This window comes from Drosophila suzukii, chromosome X, assembly GCF_043229965.1.
Source record: "Drosophila suzukii chromosome X, CBGP_Dsuzu_IsoJpt1.0, whole genome shotgun sequence".
Lineage (NCBI taxonomy): Eukaryota > Metazoa > Arthropoda > Insecta > Diptera > Drosophilidae > Drosophila > Drosophila suzukii.
Genome location: NC_092084.1, coordinates 22619754 through 22643339, shown reverse-complemented (window position 1 = coordinate 22643339; position 23586 = coordinate 22619754). Strand labels below are relative to the sequence as shown.

Below are 23586 nucleotides of genomic sequence, written 5' to 3'. Positions count from 1 at the left end.
AAGAATATCAGTTTTTAGTCTCAAATCTTTCTCCGGTTTCTAAAGAACACTAACCTGTGGTATAATGACAATGGGATTCTCCTCCATCTCCATGATCTTCTCCTGCTTCTTGTCACGATTAAAGATGTCGGCGATTTTCTTATATGCCGACGATCCGCTCGAGGAGCTCGATACCGAGCTGCTCGGCGAGAAACTTTTCTCGCCATTGACAAACTTGTGGGCCATTGAACCGGAACCGGGCACTGGATTGGGATTCTCTTCGCCGGCGGGACTGTTGCGCTGAGCCAGCTCATCGGCTCGTTCAGCGGCCGCCTCGGCGTCCTCGTCCACAGCCCGCTGCAGTTCCTCGGCCAGATCCTCGTCGATGTCGCAGGTCAGCTGCTTTATGCGCTCCTCCAGAGAGATGTCCGACTTTACGGCCTTTTTCCTAAGGAACAAAGAATAAGTTCAATTGAACAAATATAAAAACTGCTCTTCCGCCCCACCGGGGGCGCCAAATAAATTAAAACTCAATTTAAGCTCTAAGTAATAGTAAGAAAAGGCTTACTTGATTAGAGCAAACAAATCACTTATCTGGTAATAATTAAGGGTTTAAAAATCTCCGTCCCCCAGGGAGTGCCCCAAAATGGTTTAAAACACCAAGCACCCAACTACTTACTTGATCAGCGATCGGCGCAGTATATTGCGCTCCATGCTGCGGCGCAGGGTGTCGGAGTCGCCACAGCTTCCTGGCAGGTGGGTGACTAGGCAGCCGGCCCGCTTGGACTCATCGAAGGCCCTTAGAGCCTCAGAGGTGAGCACTGGCGCCTGGTGGGCCGATACGCTCGGGAAGAGCTGACGCACCGCCGAGTTGGGCCGCAAAGCGTTGTTGAACAGCGTTGAATGTTTCTTGATCGGGATCAGCTCGTTGATCTGGTTCTCGCTGTCATCCAAATCACCGGCCAAGGACTGGGCATCGCTATCTGTGCCGGCATTCGCCTGATCCTCGGTAACAAACCTCACCGAGCGCTTTGTGGCACCACTCTCATCCTCCGAAGTGGTGTTATTCTGGTCATCCGACTGCTGCTCAAATAGATTTACCATTTAATATAAGCTAAATTTTAGGATTAGCCATATCTTGACTCACCTGTGAGATGGAGTCCTGCTTCCATAATTTGCCGCCCTTGAGGATGCCACTGATCTGCGTGGGCGAGGTTTCCTTCGGCGGTATAGGTGGCGGTTTCTGGGGATCGAAGGGTTGTTGCTCTGATGCATTTACCGCTCCTGAAGCGGCAGCTGCTGCGGCGGCCGCTGCTGCTGTGGCGCTGGCCTTGGCCGGCAGGGCGGGCGGCAACATATCCGGTCCGCTCGCAACAGCAGCTCCAACAGCAGGCGGGGCGGTACCAGTACCAGGTGCAGGAGCGGGACCGGAAACGGTACCAGCGGTCGCCACATCTTCGTTCGCCTCCCGGATGATGCGGCGCTCGGTCACTGTGGTCATAGTGGTAATGGTTTCAACAACAAATCGTTTATTTTTCGAAGAGCTACTGATGGCCGGAACAGGGAACGCGACCGGGACTTGGGTGGCTGACCCATAGACGGAACTGGAACCGGAGGCGGATCCTGAACTGGCCTTCCCACTGGCCGACTCCCTTCTAGCCTTGACCACTGCACGTTAGAAACAGACAGGCACAGGCAAAACCATCGAGGGGCAGCATGGTTTTGGCAAAATAGAGCATTTATTGGCATTCAAAGGTTTGGAGATTGAAATCGATCAATGTCGATATGGAGATCGTGATTAACGGATGTCTGTTATGTACAGTGCATATGGGGATGCACACGATGGTCCAATAGTTGGACAAGCGATTGATGCGGCGTATGGTTGGTTTTCGAACATTATATATATTTTTTGGGGTAAGGAATTTGGCTTTATGAAAAGCGTTTGCTAAGTAAGGTTTTTAAATTTTGCAATGTAAAAAAATACTATTGATTTTTAAGGTTGTTTACGAGTACTTGGAATTTTAGACACTAATTAAGTACATCGAATGTTAGAGACATTCGTTTGATTTTAAAAATCAGATTTTTATAAGGATACCTACTAGCTAGTAAGCAATTTATCCTCTAGCTTAATTTTAAAGTAACATCTTTCATGCCTTTTTTGCGATTTCAAAGTCATTGTTTTGCGTAATAAAAGGAAACTCAATGGCCAATGCTCAATGCCCAATGCTCAGATGGGAAATTTCAATTGAAGCGATAAATGCGTCGACCTTGATAGTATCGCATCGAATGGGATTGTTTCGAATCGAATCATCGGAGGTCGAATATGAAATGTGCAATATATGGCCATGTAGCAGATGGTTGCCTTTGCTTGCTGTGCATAAATGCATGATAAAGCTAATGACAAAAGTGGTCTTGCGGTTGGATCTAAGTACGGATATGGGTGGGGTAACCTGGGAACTGGTCGATATCGTACCTGCTGTGGGTGATGGCTTGTACTGGGACTGTAGCACATATTTGGGCCGCTCCTCGCCGGCGATGATCTCCTTCTGGGTGATTCGACGCTCTGGGGAACTGGTGTGGAGTGGCAGAATGGCCACGGCGGGCACTCCGAGCGGAGTCATCTCCTCGGGACACTGAGGGGAGCTGCATTCTGTTTTGAAAAAAAGGTGGAATGTATAAGTAAAATTTCTGTCGAAGTCTTGTTCTTAATATTATATACTATATCTAATTTCTTAAGTAAAACAAACATATTTAAAGTCCCATCTCATTAAGTCAAATTAATCCCATTTTAGTAATATAATAACTTATTTAAGTGTACCATTATCAAAGTCAAGCCGTAAAGAGCTTTTTATTAAAAATATGATATGCTTAGTTGGGCTAAACTTCCCTCGCAGTTATGGGACCCATGCATGGCTACCTTGATGATACCTTTTACACATATGTACGTCAAAAGTCGATGATAAATCGGGTGTAAAGTTTGGGGGACTTCCGTTTCATGCTGACAAAGCGGAAGCGCGCTTGAAGGATCGGTATGGGCATAGGTTTTTGCTTTTTGGTTTTTAGTTACCAGTTTTCAGTTTTCGGTGGCCATATAGGCACTTAGTTTTGGGCATAGGTAGGTAGTAGATCTCTGGGCTTGTCGCTGGGGGCTTGTCGCATTCGCGGTTCGTTAGGCGCAACAATTAATGAGGAGCGCCCCTCGAGCCGGGAAACCCCGGAAAATGCCCTGCCCTCCTTCTCATTCGCTCCCCCATATTCCCCTATTTCTTTTTTTTCCAGTTCCCTTGGTAGCTTGCTTTGGTAGCCAATAAAGCGTGACCACCGACATTAATGCAAATGCCTTGCCATTTCAAACATCCTTTTAGGGGTTAGGGATTCGATTCGATTCGATTCGATTCGAATCGAACCGAAGTCAAGTTGCCGTAAATCAATCAATAGACCCGATTCGATGGGCGCTTTCTGTGAAAATGCGGGCGACTTGGGTAAACAAACCCCGAATACCTTCGAATTATTTATTGCTCAAAGCTGGCACTAGATAGCCATTCCCTTTGAATCGCCGTCACCATGGAATTACTCAAACAGTTATGGCACTTTGAAGGAATTCTAGTTGAGTGGAGTGCTCGCATAATGGCCAAATGGCAGTCGTTTACTATTGATTGGTAAAAGGTTATGGGCCGAAAGGTGTAATAACTGCGATACCTTTTCATTTATCTTGATTAATTTCTTGTCAAGGAATATGAAAAGTACAAGGGTAAATGGTATAATTAGGCTGAAATCTAGATGTATTTCTATGAATAATCATATTATACTTAAGTTTCATAGCCTGATATAATTAAATTCTCTATTATGCTCCATTTCTATCCAACTTCTTCAATAATTTGTTCACTCAAAGGCCTTTTGGAGTGTGTATCTGTTGTGTACTTTTTATTGACACGGCTGTCCAGCAGTCTGAACGAACGCCTGAACGTCTGTGAACCCTGACAGCCACCCCGTTTTCAGTCCTACTTTCCCGAATTAAATTAACTAGAAAATTACAAGAGCAAGTGCAGCGAACTAGCGCCTGGGCGAAAAATAAAAAAAAAACAGGAAGCATTCAAAATGGCGTCCAATTTAAAGGACCCCGAGGCAGGATGTCAACGGGCAGCGGTTGAATGTTTGCATAAATAATTCATAATTAGATTACACAAAGGCAAACGAAAGCGTTTGTGAATGAAAAGAACGCGCTTGGCCCTTCGGGGATTCCCGCTAATTGCATTGCGGCTATGGAGATGGATGGATATACACATCTACATATGTATGTACGTTTGTATGTAGTGCCACAGTGCCACAATGCCACATTGCCACGCCCCCCGATTTATGCACAGTGCATAAAACACAGCACGTAACCCAAATGATATATGTACTATATATCAGCTGAAAACATTGTCATCCCCCGTTTTTTCATAACCCTTTACATTCGGCAAAATAACAAGCTCAAGTTTCACCAATTTCCGGTCAAGCGTGGTTAAAAAGTATATATGATATGTGATATCATATATTTTGATTCCTCCTTTAGAGTGTAATGGATTAATTAACATGAAAAATTAAAAATTGAAAAAGTAAATGAAAAGTTAGGATTTCGTATTCATCCTAAAACAAAAATAAGAAGGAATTTAATCGAGGCTGTTCTTTGGCTTATTGAAGAAGCTTTAAACAAATCTTGTGGTATTTTTAAAAAATCAGTTCTCTAGCCATTACAAATTACCACAACAAAAGAATCTATTTTTATAATATTTTTTGGATTATGATTGAAAAAATATATTATATTATGTTCACACAACAATGTGTAGAGATTTTATCGAAGAAGTACTCAGTCTTTATAAATAATCATATACGATTGCTATAAAAATCCACTAACGTATATTTATTTATAGGCCTATCAAAAAACTCTTGAATATTATCAAAATTATTTTGAAATATTATTTAATATGTTTTTCTATAATATTTTGATAGCATGAATACGGTGATAATCATTATAGGTGGAGTGTACCCTCTAGAGATATTTTTGGAAAGGAATTTTCAGAATTCTGCACAACAGATTATGAAACCGAACTCTTTGCTTGTTAGTCAGCAAGAATACTGAGCCTACTGAAGGTTGGGTCTAATTTTCCCCTATATTAGGTAATATTTTCTCCCAGTGCAGCCACTCACCTGCTTCCTGGAGCTGCTTGGCCGCACATTCGGCGCACTCGGCACACTCGGTGCAAACGCCCTGGAGGTCCTCCTCCGACTGTTGCTGCTGCAGTGCTGCTCCATGATGAGGTTGCTGGTGTGACTGTTGCTGCTGTTGTTGCTGTTGCTGCTGCTGCTGCTGTTGTTGCTGCTGCTGCTGCTGTTGCTGTTGCTGTTGTTGCTGTTGCTGCTGGGCAGTGCCGACAGGAGGGGGCGGGGGCGGTATCTGGCCGCTTGTGGTGTTGCGGGCGGCCAACATTGCGGCACGCTGCTGTTGCAGCCGCTGAATCACCTGCAATTGCTGCAGGTGCTGCGCCCCAAAGATGTGACCGCTCAGGGCGCCGCCCAGCGTGTTCTTCAGACTGCTGTCCTTGTAGCCATCGGGCGGACTGAGTGCCGCATCGTCCACAAACTCAATTGGCGGCTGATATTTGGGACTCTGCAAAATGCAAAATGCAAAAACAAAAAAGCCACAAATTAGGTAAAGGTAAGCACGTAAGCTAAGTGAATAATGCTCGTGGGCTGTTGCATCACCGCAAATTAAGCTAATTGAGTTCTATGGGCGCAGCATCATGTCCTTGCATGTATGTAAGTAGGTAATTGCAGGATCTAAGGGTTGGAATGACGAACTGTGCGCCATAAATCAGAGTTAAGCCCATCCTTTCTCGTCCTACCACTGTGAAATATCTCCTGCTTCTAATGGCCTAGTTAGCTAAGCCATCTGATGGATATATTTCATCTGCTGATATGAGAATGGCCAAAATCTTACTAGAAAGCTGACTGATTTGAGATTTGGCAAGAAGGCTTTCTTATAAAGTACTGCAATACCAAATATTTTAATATACTCTTATTAGATTTTTTAAGAAATTGTTCAATGCATTTCTAAAATCGAAAGATTGTATCCGTTTTATTCAAAGTATCTTATCGTATCTACCTATCTACACAGAAAAAACGTTTTAATAGACGCCATGGCTAACATTTTATTAAACATGCTAAATCAAAAATGTAAGGAACCCCTTTAATTAAAAATAAATTATGTTTTCCTAAAACTGGAAGACTATATCAGTTTCTATTAACAGTTTTCAGAGTTATGATGAAACTTTTTTTTCTACCTATAAGTAATAATGCTCTATAAACTGCTGTAAATTGAATAAAAATATGAACAATTTCAGGACCCTTTAGATCACTGATTAAAAAAATCATTTTGTACTTTTAAAAGAAACACACAACGCAACAAACAATAAGGCTGAGAAAATCACCTCTAGACAATGCGGTATAGCACATGTTTTCAGAAATTGTCCCCTTGCCCCCACAACATATTTTATGTTCGGTGATAGCACAACGAAAATGGCATTTATCCTGGTTTTCTGTGCACTTTTCACATATAAAGTGGCAGGAGAAGTACGAAGAGGCCAAAAACTCAATTCAGCCAAGCGCACAGATAATACAGAGTGCACAAAAGTTATGCTGCTCATGTGTGTAAAAGTTGCAACCGAAAGCACGGATTCGAACTTCATTCTACCGGAATTCCCACGAGAACTGCCAAAATCCTGTTTATTTGCAACTGCAGTGTCTAGACAAGGATCTCAGGCTACTCTCCTGGTTTTTTTCCCGAGTTTTCTATTATTTTTTTTAGCTTTTTACTGTCATAACTCTGCCTTGAGATGCGAAACTTTTGCATAAATATAGCGTATTCTCTCTGCCTCTGTTAAGGATGTGCATGTGGCTAGCTGTCTGTGTCTTATGCAACGTGCTCGGTAAACTTGTTACACACACTAAATGCATATTAAACTCTTCAGAGAGACCACACATAGAGATGGGGCTGTGTGTGTACGGGGGGAGGGGGTTACATTCTCAAGAAGCACCAAGTCAAGTGCATTGGGCGCCTACACTGAGAAAAAGAGCTTCTTTAAAAAATTATACAAAAATAAAAAAGGTCATATATCTCTCTATAATCTTAAAAAGGTATAAAAAACTATGCTATTAAAAATGTTATTCTGGAAAAATAGTTAAAGGCTCCTTTTTAAAAGGTTTTAAGTCTTCCCGTCTTCAAAAACTCTTAAAATGCAATAAATATAACGAATTATGAAACTTTAAAGGACATAATATATCTTGAAAAATAAGTTTCATTATAATCTTTAACTTTGTTAACAGATTTATGAAATTGGATACTCGAATATTTTAAAAAGAGTTCCAAAAGCTTTTAAGAATGGGGTTGAAAATACTTATTTTTGGTATCTCACCATTTAAAACATCTAAAATTCCGGAATCACCCCACATATTCTTGCTGTCTTTGATATGGTTAAAAAAAAACCTGAAATTGGAAACTGGAATATTCTTGAAAGGCATTTCCCATTTGAAATTTTTCAAATTCCAGTAATGCCCCCACAAGCTCTTGACTCGAAAATGATTTTGATTTTTTTCCCGATGCACTCTCGACCGGGCCCTCAGACAGGACCCTGCCAGGACATCAGAGGAGGGCCGAGCCGAGCAGATAAGCAAAAAAGCGGCGCACTCAAGTGTCGCTTATGTGGCAGCAAATTGAAATTTAAACGCAGCTCGAGGGCCGCTCAGGATCGATACGAGTGTCGAGGTGAGAGCGGCAATGAGGATGGTATGGTATGGTATGGTATTTCATAGTAAAGTATGGTATGGGGGTGTTGAGGATGGTTAGGATGACAATGATTACGCTGCTCAAGGAAGGAAGTAGGGAAGGAATGTCCGAATACTGCCGGCAACTTTCCTGAATGTCCTTAACACATATAACGCGTTCATCACGATAGCACTCCCACACACACACACACACATCCAGTGCGCAATTCATAAAACAATCTATCACAGACTTGTGGGGATTTCTTTTTCCTTTTAAAAGGAAAGGGAAGATCGACAACAATGTCGCTGGTTGTTACTGCAGTTTCGAGTTACTGGCACAAGAAAAGCATTTTGTATAAAAGTTCTTAAGTGATTTATACACACTTGCCAATAGAGAATGCGAGGACAAACTCGCAGCTATTATGTGTTACGTACATCCATACAATGGTGGTCTGTATCCCGTACGTGTGTGTACATATGTATCTGTATCTCAGCTCGAGTGGGCGTAAATGTGGGCGTGGGCGTGGGCGTGGGCGGGTGTCCTGCGGCTTGACTCCTACTTGACTGCCACTTGGGCGGGAGAAACGAGGACACTGTGGCCTGGCTTGGCTGCTGTGCTTTTGTTTCTCCAGTTCTAAACACACACTGATAACAAAAGTTGGACAGCCTTTGCCGTAATTAACATGAAAGGCCCAAGACCATTTTCACCATGTCACACTGTTGGCAGGATGATAACGAACAAATCGCCAAATTGAAAAGGAAAATAAACTTTGGGCCCCTAATTGTGAATATTGTGCGGCAAGGAATTCATTTCGAAGTTAGTCACTCAAGTGTGTGAAAGCAACTGATAAAGCAGTTGAAGTTCAGGGTGGAATTTTAGGAATTTTGATTATAACCATAAGTCAAACCAAAATTCTGAAAAAATAATCAAAACTGTCAGAAATTTTACTTGGTTATAATGTTTTTTCGAAAAGAAACAGGTTTTGGGTATTTAAAAATATCATAGTTTCGGTCTGACTTCAAGACGTATGTACTTACATATTGTAAGACACTACGGGATTGTTTTAAAGTACTTAGTAAATTATTTTGATATCATACGGTCAAACCAATATATTAGGAAAGTATTTTATATTTTTTATATTTGAATGAAACTTGAGGAAATTTGACTTGAAAATGATTTATTTCAATGAAAAAAAGTTTTTGCCTTCTTAAAAGAATCGAAGTATTGGTATAATTAAAAAAAAATCGTAGTTACATTTTGTATGATTTATAAATACCTTTCTGTAAAAGTCCAATCCACTAATGATATTTTTAACGACTCCCACTACCTCTAACGAGCTGTGTTGCAAGGGGAATACTAAGTGAAATATCAACAAGGTTCTAAAGTTTAAAATTGACAAAAGCACGTCATCGGCGAGGAAAAGCCCCTCAAGCTAACTGCACGAAGCGAAGTCGGTAATAAACCAATTTAAGTTGCGACCCCGGTGAAATGGGATAGTTAAAAGACCGAGGTGCGTTTCAGGTTGCCCTCATTAGCCAATTTGCCCAGGCAAAACGGTTCCCGGACCCGGCTAAGCAACTCCAAATGGAACCGGAGATGGAGATGGTGGCAGCTAATCAGCTTATACTCAGAATCGGACTGGCTGGCCGGAAAAGGAAATGCAATCGGCTTCTTCAAGGCACCCAGGCAGCAAGAATATGCAACAATTTTCCTTGTCAACAAGAACTGTGCCCTAAACCTATTTACACAAATCAAAAACATTTTGTCAAAAGCTTTTCAAACACTATCTTCATCGTCTAATTGGGGGAAAAATGAGTCTTTGAGTAGAATACAAAATTCAAGAGTACATACATACACAACATTTGAATTAATGCTATTTATCAACTATTTATGTAATTTCTACATATTTCCAAAATCCTAAAAAGATATAGCTAAAATAATATAACTAAGCTACGCAATCTGATTAAAGTAAAAAAATATATAACCTTATCTTTTTTTTAGCTTTAAACCTTTTACTGCTATAGCTTCATAACAAAACCCTTTGTTAAATTGTACTTAATTTTAACTATAAGATAGCCTTAGATAATAATAAAAATGTAATGCAATTTGTTCCACGTTTTAAAACGTTTTCTAGGTTTAAATGCTTTACAGTAGTCAGACATTATTAATTCACTTTGTCCGTTTTTCGTCCGCATGTTAAATTGAACGTAATATTTGAATACATTTTCTAGGTTTAGAGTCTTCTTTTTGTTTAAATTTTAGTTTAGCGGATAAGAAAACGGACCCTAGGTAATTATAAATCCATTGTTATAATAAAATATATAACAACTGTCGCGTAGTAAGATATATCTAACTCACTTTGGGTCATTTTCTCACCCGCAGGTTAAGTTAAACGCAGGATTTTAAGCTACACTTTTCCAAACGTTTTCAAGGTTTAGAGCCCACTTTTAGTTTAACATGCGGATAAGAAAACGGCGCCTAAGCAATTATAAATCCATTGTTATAATAAAATAGATAACAATTGTCCCTTTTTACTGAATATTATAAAATAGATATACAATTTTAAAACAGGTTTCTTTTCTACTTTCAACTTTTCTTAAATCCCTAAAAACTGTGAGTAATGTTGAAAAGCAAGGTACAAATATCTCCCTGATGTTTAAAGTTTAAGCGAGAGTAGCGAACTTTTTAGAGACCTCTCTATTCTAAAAGGATCTCGAAATGCCCAGAACCTTGGACACTCACCTGTGGCGTCCTGCCCTCGCCCGCCTCGGCGGGATTGACGGCGTAGTTGCACTGGCATCCCTCCTCGCAGCACAGCCGCACTAGCTCGTGCTCGCCGCAGGTGCAGGGCTCCTCGTCCTCCTCGTCGTAGGCGCAGTCCTCGCGGATCAGGATTATATAGTCGGCCTCGAAGAATTCGTTGCGTGTCTCATCGAAGACGACGCGATTCTTGCGCGCCGGCGGCGGTCTGTTTGGCTTCTTGAGCAGGCCGCGCAGCTGACCGTTGACCTCGCGCATCTTATAGCCGTTGATCAGGTGGGTGGGATTTGGAATTGGCTGAGTATTTGTATTTGGATGGGTCAGATGAGCTGGATGGTCTAGTAGAACTCCTGGGTTATCTGTGGCGCAAGTGGACGTGGTCTGCTCCTGGCTAACTAGGCACTCATGGCACTGGCAGGCTCTATCGCTATCCTTATCGCTTTGGTTGTCCTCGTCCTCCTCCTCCTCCTCGGAATCGGAATTGGAATCGCTATTGTTATTGCTATTATTATAATCGTAAACGTATGCGTACTCCTGTTGCTCACTAACAAACTCAGCTAACAATTCGTCGTAGCACTGGAAACTACTGGTGCCGGTTTGCTCTCCCTGGTTCCCGTTAAGTTGGGGGTTAAGGTTTAAGTTGGGGTTAAGGTGGCGCCACTGCAGTTGGCGGGCGGCCTTTAGATATTCACTGAAACGCTGGACATCGAACTCGCTGAGCGATGGCCCAAAATCACCGGCCTCCAACGACGATTTGCAACTGGGCTGTGCGGGCACAAAGGCAGAGCGCCTCAAGTCCTGGCAATCCTCGGGCAACCTCTCCTCCTCTTCGCAATCCGTTTCGATTTCAATCACCACTTGGTCGCTGCTCCTCTCCTGCTTTTGCTCCTGCTCCTGCTCCTGCTCCTTTTCGATCCTGCGCACTGGCAACTCGCAACGCGTATTCAGCAAATGTTGCTCCTGGCGATTTTCAGCTGTTTGTCTGGTCTTTGGGGCTGTTGTTTCGCTTTCATTTGGCAATTGCCCGATTGCTTGAATGCCATTCACATTTAATTGAATTGCACTTGGATCCGCTGTAACGACTGCAATCGCCTTATTGTCTTGGACTTGAGTTGGTTGATTGGGGGTTTCTTGAAGTTGGGGTTGCTGCTGGAGGTCTGCTTCTGGGGGTAGTTTCTTTGTTATGCTTATTGTTTGTTGCTCCTGCCCCTGCTGCTGCTGTTGTTGTTGTTGTTGTTGTGGTCTCAAGGATGCCTTTACACAATCAATGTTACTACTACTGGCCACGCGTCCCTGAAAATTGTATTGCAATCGCTTCAACCGCTGGCTGGCCACAAAATCCTCACCCAAATCGTGCTCAAAATCGATGAGATCCTGCTCGTTGCAGCTTGTTGCTACTGCAATTGCTGATGTTGCAGATGTGGCTGATGTATGGCCCACCAAGGATTCACAATCGATGAGCTTCTCCTCGGATGTTGCACTTACTGCTGGCTGGTTGTTGCATGTTGCTGCTGTGTCTGCGTTGCTTTTCACGTAATCCACGTAACCGCCAGCAACAACAACAGGCCAACTTTGTGGTGGGCGGACAGCAGCAATGCCAGCGACATTATCAACACCACATCCAGTCAAGGATGAGCTATGGAACTGGTAGGGATGTGGATAGGGGTTTGGGCTTGGGTTTGGGTAGGGGTTCTGTGAATATGGCAATGACAATGGCGCCTGCCCCGCCTCCTCCTCCTCCTCCTCCTCCTCCTGCTGCTGCTGCGGCTCCTCCTTTTTCGAGCTTAAGATTGCTGGTGTTGCTGTTGCTGTTGCTGCTACTATTGATGTTGCTGCCGCTGGTATTTCTTTTACCTTGGCACTTTGCACATTTTCACTGGCGTTAAAAAAATTATCTAGCCCGCGAGCAGACAACGCGCTTTGCCTGGCTTTTTGCACAAATTTTTCTGTACGTCGCGCGACGTCGTTGTCGAAGTTTCCGTTGTCGTTGTCGTCGTCGTCGTTGGTGTTGCTGCTGCTGCTGCTGCTGCTGTCGTCGCCAGCTTTGGCTTCGATTTTCGACTTTTCCGTTGGTCTTTCGCTCCTATCCAACGGCTTGAATACGCCACTAGGGCTTGGACAATTGATTTCCACTGATTTTTCACTGGAATCTAATAATTTGCACAGGTTTTGGCCAGAATTCGTTGACTGATTGCTGCTGGTTGACGGTTGTAGCTGCTGCCTCTGCTGCTCAGCTGCGACGACTGCTGCTGGTGCTGCTGCCACAAGGTTGGCTTTGAAAAGCTCACTGCCAATTGTAGGTATTGAGCAGGCGCTGTTGCTGTTGTTGGTGTTGCTCCCGTTGATGTTGCTGCTGTTTGTCACATTGGGTGGTTGCAGGTATGCGCCTGCGCTCACGCTCTGCCTCTCACGCTCGAGTTGCGCGTACTCACATTTCGTGGCCACTTCCGTTGCTGTTTTGTCGCCAGAGTTGTCGATGTTGCTGTTAATATTGCTGCTGCTGTTGTTGCTGCTATTGTTGCTGTTGTGGGTGTTGTTGTTGTTGCTGGTAGTGTTGCCTGAGTTGTAGCTGCTATTGTTGCTGTCGTAGGTGCTATTGTTGCAGCTAGTTTGGCTGTTGTTGCTGCTGTTGCAGCTGGTATTGCTGATATTATGGCCCCTAGTGTTGCTGTTGTTGTTGCTGCTGCTGCTGCTGCTGCCGCCCTTGTTGTTGCCAGTGTATTCAGCACGCGCACGCGCCTCCAATCCATCTATCGCCGAGTGGCATTGCTGACGCACCTCGCCATGCACGGCAGCAACATTGCCGCGTGAGCTGCGTGCCTCGCATGCTAAGTGGCCAGAAATCCCCAAGTTTTGGCCTAGTCCACCGCCAGTTGTATTGGCCACCACCGTTAGCGATGATTGTGCTCCTCCTCCGCCACCAATCGTTGCACTATCCCCACTCGCTCTCATTTTGCCACCGCATATCGGCTCATTTGCCAAAGCCAGGGTTAACATGTCCACAATCAGCATGATCGCAGGCTATATACCATGATCGAAACTCTTGGTACTACCAATGCTAATGATAATTCCAGTTTATATATATGTATATATATGGGAGTCGCTCCTAACGTTAGTTCCCACCAACAGGCTTTCCACCAGTTGAGTTTTCCGTTTTCAAATTGCGTTCGCTTTGCATAAATTAGACGACACACAAAATTTCACACACACACCACCCCGGGAAATATCATATTATTATATTGTCCGTGGCACTTGTCGTTGGCGAACAGGTGCGCAGGGGCACTCGAGCGCATCCTGTTTGTCCCAGGACCAGATAATACTCGTAAGTTCTTCGGTTTTTTTGGGGGTTGACGTTTGGTACACCCAGCGTTACGCGCCACTGCGGCCAAACAAAAAAAAGCAAACACACCACCGTCAACACAAAAAATATGTTCAAAACAAAACACACAACGGAACTCGGAACATAAACAAAATACGAAAAAAAATATATCGTGGTATTTACTAAATTTTCTTCCCGGTTTTCGGTTTTCGGCCTTCCGCTTTCGTTTTCTTGGTAAAATGGGTTGGTTTTTCTGGGTAGTTGGGTAGTTTGCTTGTTAACCGCTCGACGCACGTCCGAACGCGAATCGTGACGGAAGTCGACTGAGCAAACGCAGAGCAGCTCGACGCAAAGCCAACCTCGAAGACCCTGTCTTCGTCGCGATCTCGGCCTTTTTCTCTGCCACCGTCGCACAGTGGTTGGTTTTAATCACTTGAGAAAATAAAAAACATATATTATGTGCTAGAAACTTCTACAGATAATCCATTAAGTTCCTAAGCACTGAAGAAACATATTTCCAATTTCCAAACAAAGATATGGTGGAAAATTCTTTTAGACTTAAAACACCTTAGAATTCTTTAAGTGGCTAAGATCTTAAAATCATTCTTCTGGTTCGAAAGACAAAAATAGTTTTTTGAAAATAATTCATTCAGGTCAAATATTGTAAAAGTTCTAATTTTATGGTTGTCAACTGTGTAAATATATATTTAAAATATAATATTTGAATGTTAGGAAATTTAGGTAAATCATGTTCTATTTGTTTTAAAACTTAGCCATGACAATTTTTGCTACAAAAGACGATTTTTTAATTTGTTTCGAACTTTTTTTTTACTATAAGAAATTTAATATAAAAAAGAAAATTCAAAATGGTTTCAAATTTTAGGCATTTTTGATCCACTACACATTGAAAATGAAAAAAAAATGTTAAATTATTTTGAACCTTTTTTTGAATTATTTAAATTTAAAATAAGAAAGGAAATTCCGAAAGGTTTAAAATTGTATGCGCTTTTGTTCGATTTCGATCCCACTGTACATTAATGTCTCTGTCGACTTTGGTGTCTCGGGGGCGCATGCGCAAAAAACCGAGCAGAATGACGAAGAAAGGTAGCGGAAGAAGCAGAAACAGAAGCAAAGGTGGTTGGTGCATGTAAACCGAGCGACAAAAGCAGGGGTCAGATAATGCCAGACTAGCTATTTTCCCGATCAATTTGGAAAAAGAAATTTCCAAAACGTATATAACAATTTATATAATACCTACTAAAGGTATATAACTGGAGTTTAAGATCAAAATAGAAAAATATTTTTGATCTTTGACAATAAAACTAAAGAATAAAGCTCAAACAAGTGGTAAACGAAGGATACATACATATATCTCAAGTTATGGTATGAGCTCTCACATTTTTAGAAACTAAGGTTGTACATCAAATACAAATATTTGAACATAATTTGAACTCCATTTTTAGAAAATATAATATATGTATATATTATATAGGCTTTATTTAGCTGGCAGCACTGGTGGGCGTGGATGTGGGGGTTATAGTGCGAGCGACCAGGGGACAACTCGACGTTTTAATGATGGTTCGGTACGGGGACAGATCGCATGTTAGTTGACCGGGCCCAGAGAAGGGAGCAAACATTACGGATTACGCACTGGGACCGAGTTTTTTTTATGGCCGTAAGTAAGTTGGACAACACTTCTTGACGGCTTATTGCGATTGCTTGGACCCAAAGCGAGCAGACGTGCTCATGTCATAAACTTAGGAAGTGGAGATTCAGATGATCGTGATCGTAATGAAAGTGATTAGACATTTTCACGTCTGCATACTCGTGTGACGTTAATGATACCAACACTTATAAATGTGTCACCGTGTGTGAATATCGTGAGATAGACTCGTTTTCTTTGTGTTAACAGAACTCAGTCACGATAATGCGATATGATCTGGGTTAATAAGCTTTACCGCATACCAATTAAAGAAATTTTTACGGAACTTTGTAGTGTAACTAGGTCTTCAATGAACACGATAGGAACAGTAACATTGAATATTTAGTAAAATTCATAAAGCCCTCCATTAACCAAGCATTAAAAATGTTGGATTGTATATATACCCTATACCCTATAAGCTTTTACGAGAAAATCTTTGGTTATTTTCTTATGACATAAGAGAAATTCTAAAAAAAATCTAATGGTATTCTGGTAGGTATGATCATCATATTGAATTCAAATGCGCTTTTAGTCCCCTTGTTAGTACTATTCTTACATTTTTAATCGCATGAAAGACGTAAATTCTTATTGCCCATTTGGAAGTATTATCGTAGCGTCTGCAATGAGTCCCAGACTCTTAATTAAATTTCCATAGCCAACTCAGAAGAGGTTTTACACGGGGTGTCAGCCAGACAATCGACCATCAAGTGATCCGATTTGGATCTTTTCATGGGATCGCGTTGCAAGTGGCCACAAGCAAGTGCCCGCTGTACATGCAGACGTGAGTATATAGGAAAGAGTTCCACGTACTTACTAACCCCATATAAAACCGACTCATTACCCCGGCAAAGAGGACGGTGATGTGATGTGATGTTCATGGCTATAGCTATAGGCTCCGATGATGATGACGATGACAGCCCAAAGAGAGAGGGTTTCTTCTGGGGTATGGGGCGTATGTTTTTCTTATACCGGGCAAAACTTATTACTAAGTAGGAGCAGATCGCGAGCAAACTGTATGAATGGAAAATTGTGGGAACAATGGAACGTTTGCTGAGCGTGAGAAATTGCCACCGCCAACGCGTCGGAGGCTTCTTCTTCTTCGGTTTTTTTTTATATACCCAGAAATCTCCCATTTTGGAGCTGGAAACTCCGTGGCTGTTTAGCACACAATGCCGCCATTAAAGGTCGTCGCTGTCTCCGAGTCGCCAAATCTCCCAGGCCCAGAAAACACCATCTTATATACCATCTCTATATGTATATGTGGTATACCTACAACTCCCCCATTGCATTCGCTGGAAGTTGCGCAGATCCGATGCCAAATTGCCGTCTTTAAGTTGACTAATTTTCATTTTGGGCCGCTGCATTTTCCACTTGCCATCTGACATTTTCATAAGCCCTCAAGTATGCGCATAATTCGAATGCGATTTTAAGCGTATGTGCGAAAAGATTTCCCCTCGACCCGGGCTTTTCATGTCTCAAGGTTCAATGTCTTTGGTACCAACGTCGCCATGTGCGTGACTCGGCATTATAAGTGGGGGTCAATCGGCGGGAACATCGTGTCTTTAAAAATGCGACTGACTTGGCAATTATAGTTGCAATGCTCAAGATTTCTACCCATGTTAATTCCGCTGCTTAGGAAATGGTAATTCTGGGTGAAAATGATGAAAAATCTGGAAAAAATTAAAAGAGAATTTGTATTTAAAGTAGCGACTACAACGCTTAATGAATTTCATGGATTTTTATAACATTTCTACATATGTATATGCAATACATGTATTATTTGTAAGAACTTTAACTATGTTAACTGAATTGATAGTTTAGAAAATTAACTTCCCATCTATCCCTGTTAAAAACCTAATAAAATAACATTTTCATATTTTTTGCAAGTTCCGTTTAGACTGGACACATAGTATGCAAAATAAGATTACCAGAGAATAAATAAATAATTGCCAATAATTTGTATATAATGGCTAGCCATATTATGGTAAAAATATAAAAGGTAACTTCCGAAGTTAAATAAAAAAATAATAAGGCATTAAATAAAAGATATAAAGATTGATAAAAGATATGGAGCTATTATATCAGCACGCGGTAAAAATTAGAGATTAGCTCATTTAATTTTTATTTTTATATATTAACACCTACCATTATTATTTATTCCCAACGCTTTAGTGCAATAGTAAATGTTTATACATAAAAGGCAGAGGTACATTAACCATTTCCGAAACACGGTTCACAAAATTCGCTGAACTCGCTCACTTTTGGCGCACTTCAAAGCGACTAAGTGAAAAATATAGCCCGAGCGAAACGAGATCATTAAGTGAGTTCCCCTTAAATGGAGGCCATAAAAATGTAGCCGGCAAACGAAAAAATTTAGATGTTAGAATTGTCATTAGAAGGAAATCGCTTACAATGTTTAAACCAAACTTCAAAACCAAATGAACACTGGAAAAAACCGAAAGATAGAAATACTTACAGTAAGAAAATATAATATAAAAGTCTGCTTTACGATTTATTAAATTAGTTGGGTAAAAGGTAAAAGGTTTCGAAATTCTGACATAATATAAAATCCTACCTGTCAAGAAAAAAATATTTTTTATTCGATTAGTCCCAGACTTTATAATCAGGATTTAAAACATTTCTCTTAAAAATAGTTAGGTTTTCAAAAGTTCAAAAACATTTTTAGGAAATCCAAGCCCATTTAAACCACTTTTTGGTGAAATAAAATTTAGTTATACAAATTCATATTGTGTTGATTTTAATTATGCTTTTCATATACTTAAAAAAAAATATATTTTCTATAAATTAAATTAAAATAAAGTGCTAATGCCTTAACATTTTCCAGTGTATTCGTCTTAGCCCGCTGCCCGAGAAATTCACCTAACTGGCTTTTAATTGTTCGAGACGGAGGGCAGAAGGAGAAGACGAGGTGTCTGTTTCCCTATCTTTTTCCGGGCTCACATGTCGCCTGGTGTCGGTGACAAAAAACAAACGAAAATCAAACAAACAAACCAACATCGGACCCATGCAGAGTTGCCATTCCTATTCCTATGTGGCATGTAACTCTATTTACGACTGCCCTTTGTTGTAAGCCGGAAAAGTCGCAGTGTTTACCTGGTGGCCATATCTCTATCATGATCGCGGCCAGAGATTTCCTGGTAGTTGCAAAACAAAACTCATCTGGCCAAAGACGCCACGAGCTCATCTTGCGACAGTGATTAACGAGACAAATGACGGGCACATTCGAAGGATTTCCTAATGAGTTGCCACTGGCTTACATGGTTTTATTTATTAGATGGTATTTGACATTAGAAATTTTACTGAAAGATCCCCACAAACTATCTTTAAATCGAAATTTTAATAAACAATAGAATATAGGGATATATAAATACATTAAACAATTAGAAATAAGTGTTATCATAGTTTACTTAATAAATTGGTATGATGAATAAGACTTAGGATATGAAAAACTTAGCCTAGTTAGTTCCATTTCAGCACATACTCGTATTGTATGGAGATTTTTGTTAGAAATTCTATTAGATTTAGATTACATTTTGATTGTAATAAGCAAGAAATATAAAAATATAAAGAAAATTTGTATAAAATTAATACTTAATTTATAACTTAATTATAAAGTCAAAGTCAAATAATGTTCGGTATCTGGTTCATTGAAATCAATCGTAAGTTTTTATAAAACACTAGGTAATTTTCCCTACTTAGATCCCTAAGTTTAAACACTTAACCATTTAAGATGACAGTCTTTTATTATCATTATTAAATCGTACAAACTCGTACTAGAGGTCCAAAAAAGTCGCACGTCTTATAGGAATCTCTCTTGGTATTTAGGCTATCAGGGGGACGTCGTTCCTTGTGCGTCTCACCCTATAGGAAAAGTCCAATGGTTCCGTATGATCCGAAATGAAGGTGCGTCGACTTCTAAACACCGAACGAATTTGGAAAATATTCAAAATGTAAACGAACTAACAGCCAGTGATGAGCAAAGTTAGTAGTTCATCGTCTGGCTGGTCACTTGATCACGAATGGCACGGCTGAGGGCCTCCAGAGTGGGTGCGTCCATTTCGCGGATGAGGCACAGGGTGGCCGAGAGCAGATTGCCATTCTGGCGGTAGCGTCGCTCCTCGGCGTTCCCGGCATTTCCGACATTTCCGGCATTTCCGACATTTCCGACATAATAGGAGCTCGAGGCCACCGGCGACTGTGGCGATACACTGGCCACCCCACCTCCATTGGCCATATTATCGACGAGATCACGGCGCCTGGCATCCATGGGATCCATACGACCATGGGCAGAGTTGGAGTTCGTCCGGTAGCCCTGGCCAGCAGCCTGCGAAGTCAACCGTCCCTGGTGGCCCAAGTGTCCCTGGTGTCCCAGGCGACCCTGATGATCCTGCTGAAAGTTGGGCGCCATGCGCATGTTATCACTTGCGGCACTTGGACGTGGCACCGATGGCATCCTCGAAAGACGGGCTCCTCCCTCCAATTCGGCAGCATCTCCGCCGGCACTGCGATTTGGTTTGGCCAACTCCTGCAACTGCTGGCGCTGCTGGCGCTGCTCCTGCTGTTCCCGCTGGTGCTCCCTGCGGCGCTCCACATCCTGGCGCTCCAGTTCCATCTCCCGTTCGATACGCTCGCGACAGGCAGTGGAGCCGGAGCTGGATGGCGAGCCAGAGCCCGAGCCCGCCTTACCGGCTCCCACCTCATTAGCCGGCGAACTGATGGCACTCTTTGGAGCCGGGTAGTACTCTTGGTTCAAGGCGGCCTGGCGTTCCTGCTCGCTGACATCCACGTTGTCCAGCGTCTTTAGATTCGGCAACTTGCGGAGCACACAGGCACGATAATTGGAGCCGGCGGCCAGGGCGCATGGATTGTCATCCAACCACAGGGAAGTCAAAGAACGAGCATTGGACAAATAGTTAAGCTCCTCGAAGCTCGGAATCTCGTTCTTGCGCAGATACAGCTCCTTCAACTTGTGGCAATTCTGCAGACTACTCAGGGTATTGATCTTGTTAACACTCAGTGCAAGGACCTCCAAGAGCGGCATGCGGAGACAGATGGTAATGTCCTCCAGCTCGCCGCCCCAGGCATTCAACTTCACGACCTTGCGGTAGTCTGAGCACTTGGACTTGGCCTCCACCAGTTGCTGCGTCAGTCGGTTTACCATCTCGATGATCTGGCGATGAAGAGATGGTACACATTATGGGTATCAGCAAACTTGAACACCAGAAAACAGCGCACAGTGAAATAACGCCCGATAAAATAACGCAGTGAAATAACACCCGATGAAATAACGCCTGGTAATATAACGCCCTGTTTAATACAACCCTGTGATTTTCTTTTGTATACCCCTTCGGCCTTATATCACTGGGCGCTACCGTACGCCGGAGTACCCACCTCTCACAAAAAAAAAAAACGAAAACCGAAATTTACTAAGTTATCTCGCGACAATTTCTTACAAATCGGAATACAAAAAAAAAAACACCGAAATAAACGAAAAAAATTTAGTGGAGATTCCGAGGTGCTCACTTAGAGTATTAGGAACTTACTGACGATATATCCCCGGACCCCGAGGCACATTAACCGTATTTCGCCAGGCCTACTATGCTCAAAGTTTTTCTTATATTTTTTTTAGGAAATCATCGTTTTTCAGAAATTTTGACATAGTAGGCTTGCAAAACAAAAATCACAACCTTAATTTACAATTGCCTACTATGATAAAAATGTTTCTGATCCTAATTTCTATTATGGGTATCAGCAAACTTGAACACCAGAAAATAGCGCACAGTGAAATAACGCCCGATAAAATAACGCACAGTGAAATAACACCCGGTAATATAACGCCCTGTTTAATACAACCCTGTGATTTTCTTTTGTATACCCCTTCGGCCTTATTTCACTAGGCGCTACCGTACGCCAGAGTACCCACCTTTCACAGTAATGTTTTGGTGAAAAAAAAAAAGGAAACCGAAATTTACTAAGTTATATCGCGACAATTTCTTACAAATCGGAATACAAAAAAAATACACCGAAATAAACGAAAAAAATTTAGTGGAGATTCCGAGGTGCTCACTTAGAGTGTTAGAAACTTAATGACGATATATCCCCGGACCCCGAGGCACATTAACCGTATTTCGCCAAGCCTACTATGCTCAAAGTTTCTTATATTTTTTTTAGAAAATCATCGTTTTTCAGAAATTCTGACATAGTAGGCTTGCAAAACAAAAATCACAACCTTAATTTACAATTGTCTACTATGATAAAAATGTTTCTTATCCTAATTTCTATTATGGGTATCAGCAAACTTGAACACCAGAAAATAGCGCACAGTGAAATAACGCCCGATAAAATAACGCACAGTGAAATAACACCCGATGAAATAACGCCTGGTAATAAAACGCCCTGTTTAATACAACCCTGTGATTTTCTTTTGTATACCCCTTCGGCCTTATTTCACTGGGCGCTACCGTACGCCAGAGTACCCACCTTTCACAGTAATATTTTGGTGAAAAAAAAAAAAGGAAACCGAAATTTACTAAGTTATCTCGCGACAATTTCTTACAAATCGGAATACAAAAAAAATACACCGAAATAAACGAAAAAAATTTAGTGGAGATTCCGACGTGCTCACTTAGAGTATTAGGAACTTACTGACGATATATCCCCGGACCCCGAGGCACATTAACCGTATTTCGCCAGGCCTACTATGCTCAAAGTTTTTCTTATATTTTTTTTAGAAAATCATCGTTTTTCAGAAATTTTGACATAGTAGGCTTGCAAAACAAAAATCACAACCTTAATTTACGATTGCCTACTATGATTAAAATGTCGGTTTACCATCTCGATGATCTGGCGATGAAGAGATGGTACACATTATGGGTATCAGCAAACTTGAACACCAGAAAATAGCGCACAGTGAAATAACGCCCGATAAAATAACGCACAGTGAAATAACACCCGGTAATATAACGCCCTGTTTAATACAACCCTGTGATTTTCTTTTGTATACCCCTTCGGCCTTATTTTACTAGGCGCTACCGTACGCCGGAGTACCAACCTCTCACAGTAATGTTTTGGTGAAAAAAAAAAACTGAAACCGAAATTTACTAAGTTATCTCGCGACAATTTCTTACAAATCGGAATACAAAAAAAATAGTCCGAAATAAACGAAAAAAATTTAGTGGAGATTCCGAGGTGCTCACTTAGAGTGTTAGAAACTTAATGACGATATATCCCCGGACCCCGAGGCACATTAACCGTATTTCGCCAGGCCTACTATGCTCAAAGTTTTTCTTATATTTTTTTTAGAAAATCATCGTTTTTCAGAAATTCTGACATAGTAGGCTTACAAAACAAAAATCACAACCTTAATTTACGATTGCCTACTATGATAAAAATGTTTCTGATCCTAATTTCTATAAAACAGTAATCGATTTCCGTCATGGAGCTAAAATTGTATATGGAAAAATTTGTGTTTGGACCGTGTTATGGAGGAGTTTTGCACTAAAAAAGGATTTTGGGAAATTCGGCTCCGAAAGACTTCCAGGACCTCTTAAAGGTCTCGAAATTTTGATTCAAAATTTAAATTACTCCGGTTTTTTGATTTACAAACACCTGACCAAAATAGAACGAATAATCTAATGGATGCAATTTTAAGTCAAAATTTGTAGCTGACCTGTAAAATCCTTAACATAAATTTCAGACCAGATCAGCGCTGCACGATTTCCGTGACACCCCCAAATAGTTAATCAAACAAAAACAACACTTAACGTGGTAATGCACTAGTTTATTTTATCGCAATTTTTCAAAAAAACCGTACATAGGCGACCGAAGAGGAAGTCAGTACACAAAAGTAAAAACAGAAAAATTCTTCTGGTTTTAAGTCACATTTATTCCTAATGGAACCAATAGTAAGATAACTTATTAAAAATGATTTCAGATAAATACTATTCCCAATTAGTATCATAGCCATTCCCCCATTTAAAATCGTTTATTTAAAGTTATCGG

At 41.4% G+C, this 23586-nt stretch overlaps 2 protein-coding genes across 8 annotated transcripts in view; both read right to left on the bottom strand.

The window, feature by feature from the left end:
- The window catches only part of LOC108021790 (AF4/FMR2 family member lilli), a 40790-nt gene that overhangs the window by 5559 nt on the left and 11645 nt on the right, over positions 1–23586 (bottom strand). For 2 of the 5 annotated variants that reach the window (XM_070997470.1, XM_070997469.1), the window contains exons 2-6: positions 5170–5629; positions 2453–2629; positions 1127–1647; positions 659–1062; positions 55–427 (exon numbers count right to left, since the gene is read on the bottom strand). In XM_070997470.1, the coding sequence (XP_070853571.1) occupies positions 55–427; positions 659–1062; positions 1127–1647; positions 2453–2629; positions 5170–5449 (1755 nt within the window). In that variant the 5' untranslated portion in view covers positions 5450–5629. Of the gene's footprint in view, positions 1–54; positions 428–658; positions 1063–1126; positions 1648–2452; positions 2630–5169; positions 5630–10525; positions 14333–16382; positions 16788–23586 lie in introns of those variants that run through there. The other 3 variants (XM_036821151.3, XM_036821149.2, XM_036821150.2) reach the window with 3 other exon arrangements.
- Positions 19310–22786, bottom strand: LOC108004651 (dynein axonemal assembly factor 11). Of its 3 annotated transcripts, none has more exons than XM_017067602.4 (2): positions 22637–22786; positions 19310–20755 (listed from the first exon to the last, which is right to left on the bottom strand). In XM_017067602.4, the coding sequence occupies exon 2, from the start codon at positions 20744–20746 to the stop codon at positions 19568–19570; it is 1179 nt and encodes a 392-aa protein (XP_016923091.2). In that variant the 5' UTR covers positions 20747–20755; positions 22637–22786; the 3' UTR covers positions 19310–19567. The 3 variants fall into 3 exon arrangements, with proteins under 3 accessions (XP_016923091.2, XP_016923092.2, XP_070853573.1); XM_017067603.4 differs by lacking the exon at positions 22637–22786 and adding an exon at positions 22066–22220; XM_070997472.1 differs by lacking the exon at positions 22637–22786 and adding an exon at positions 21509–21674.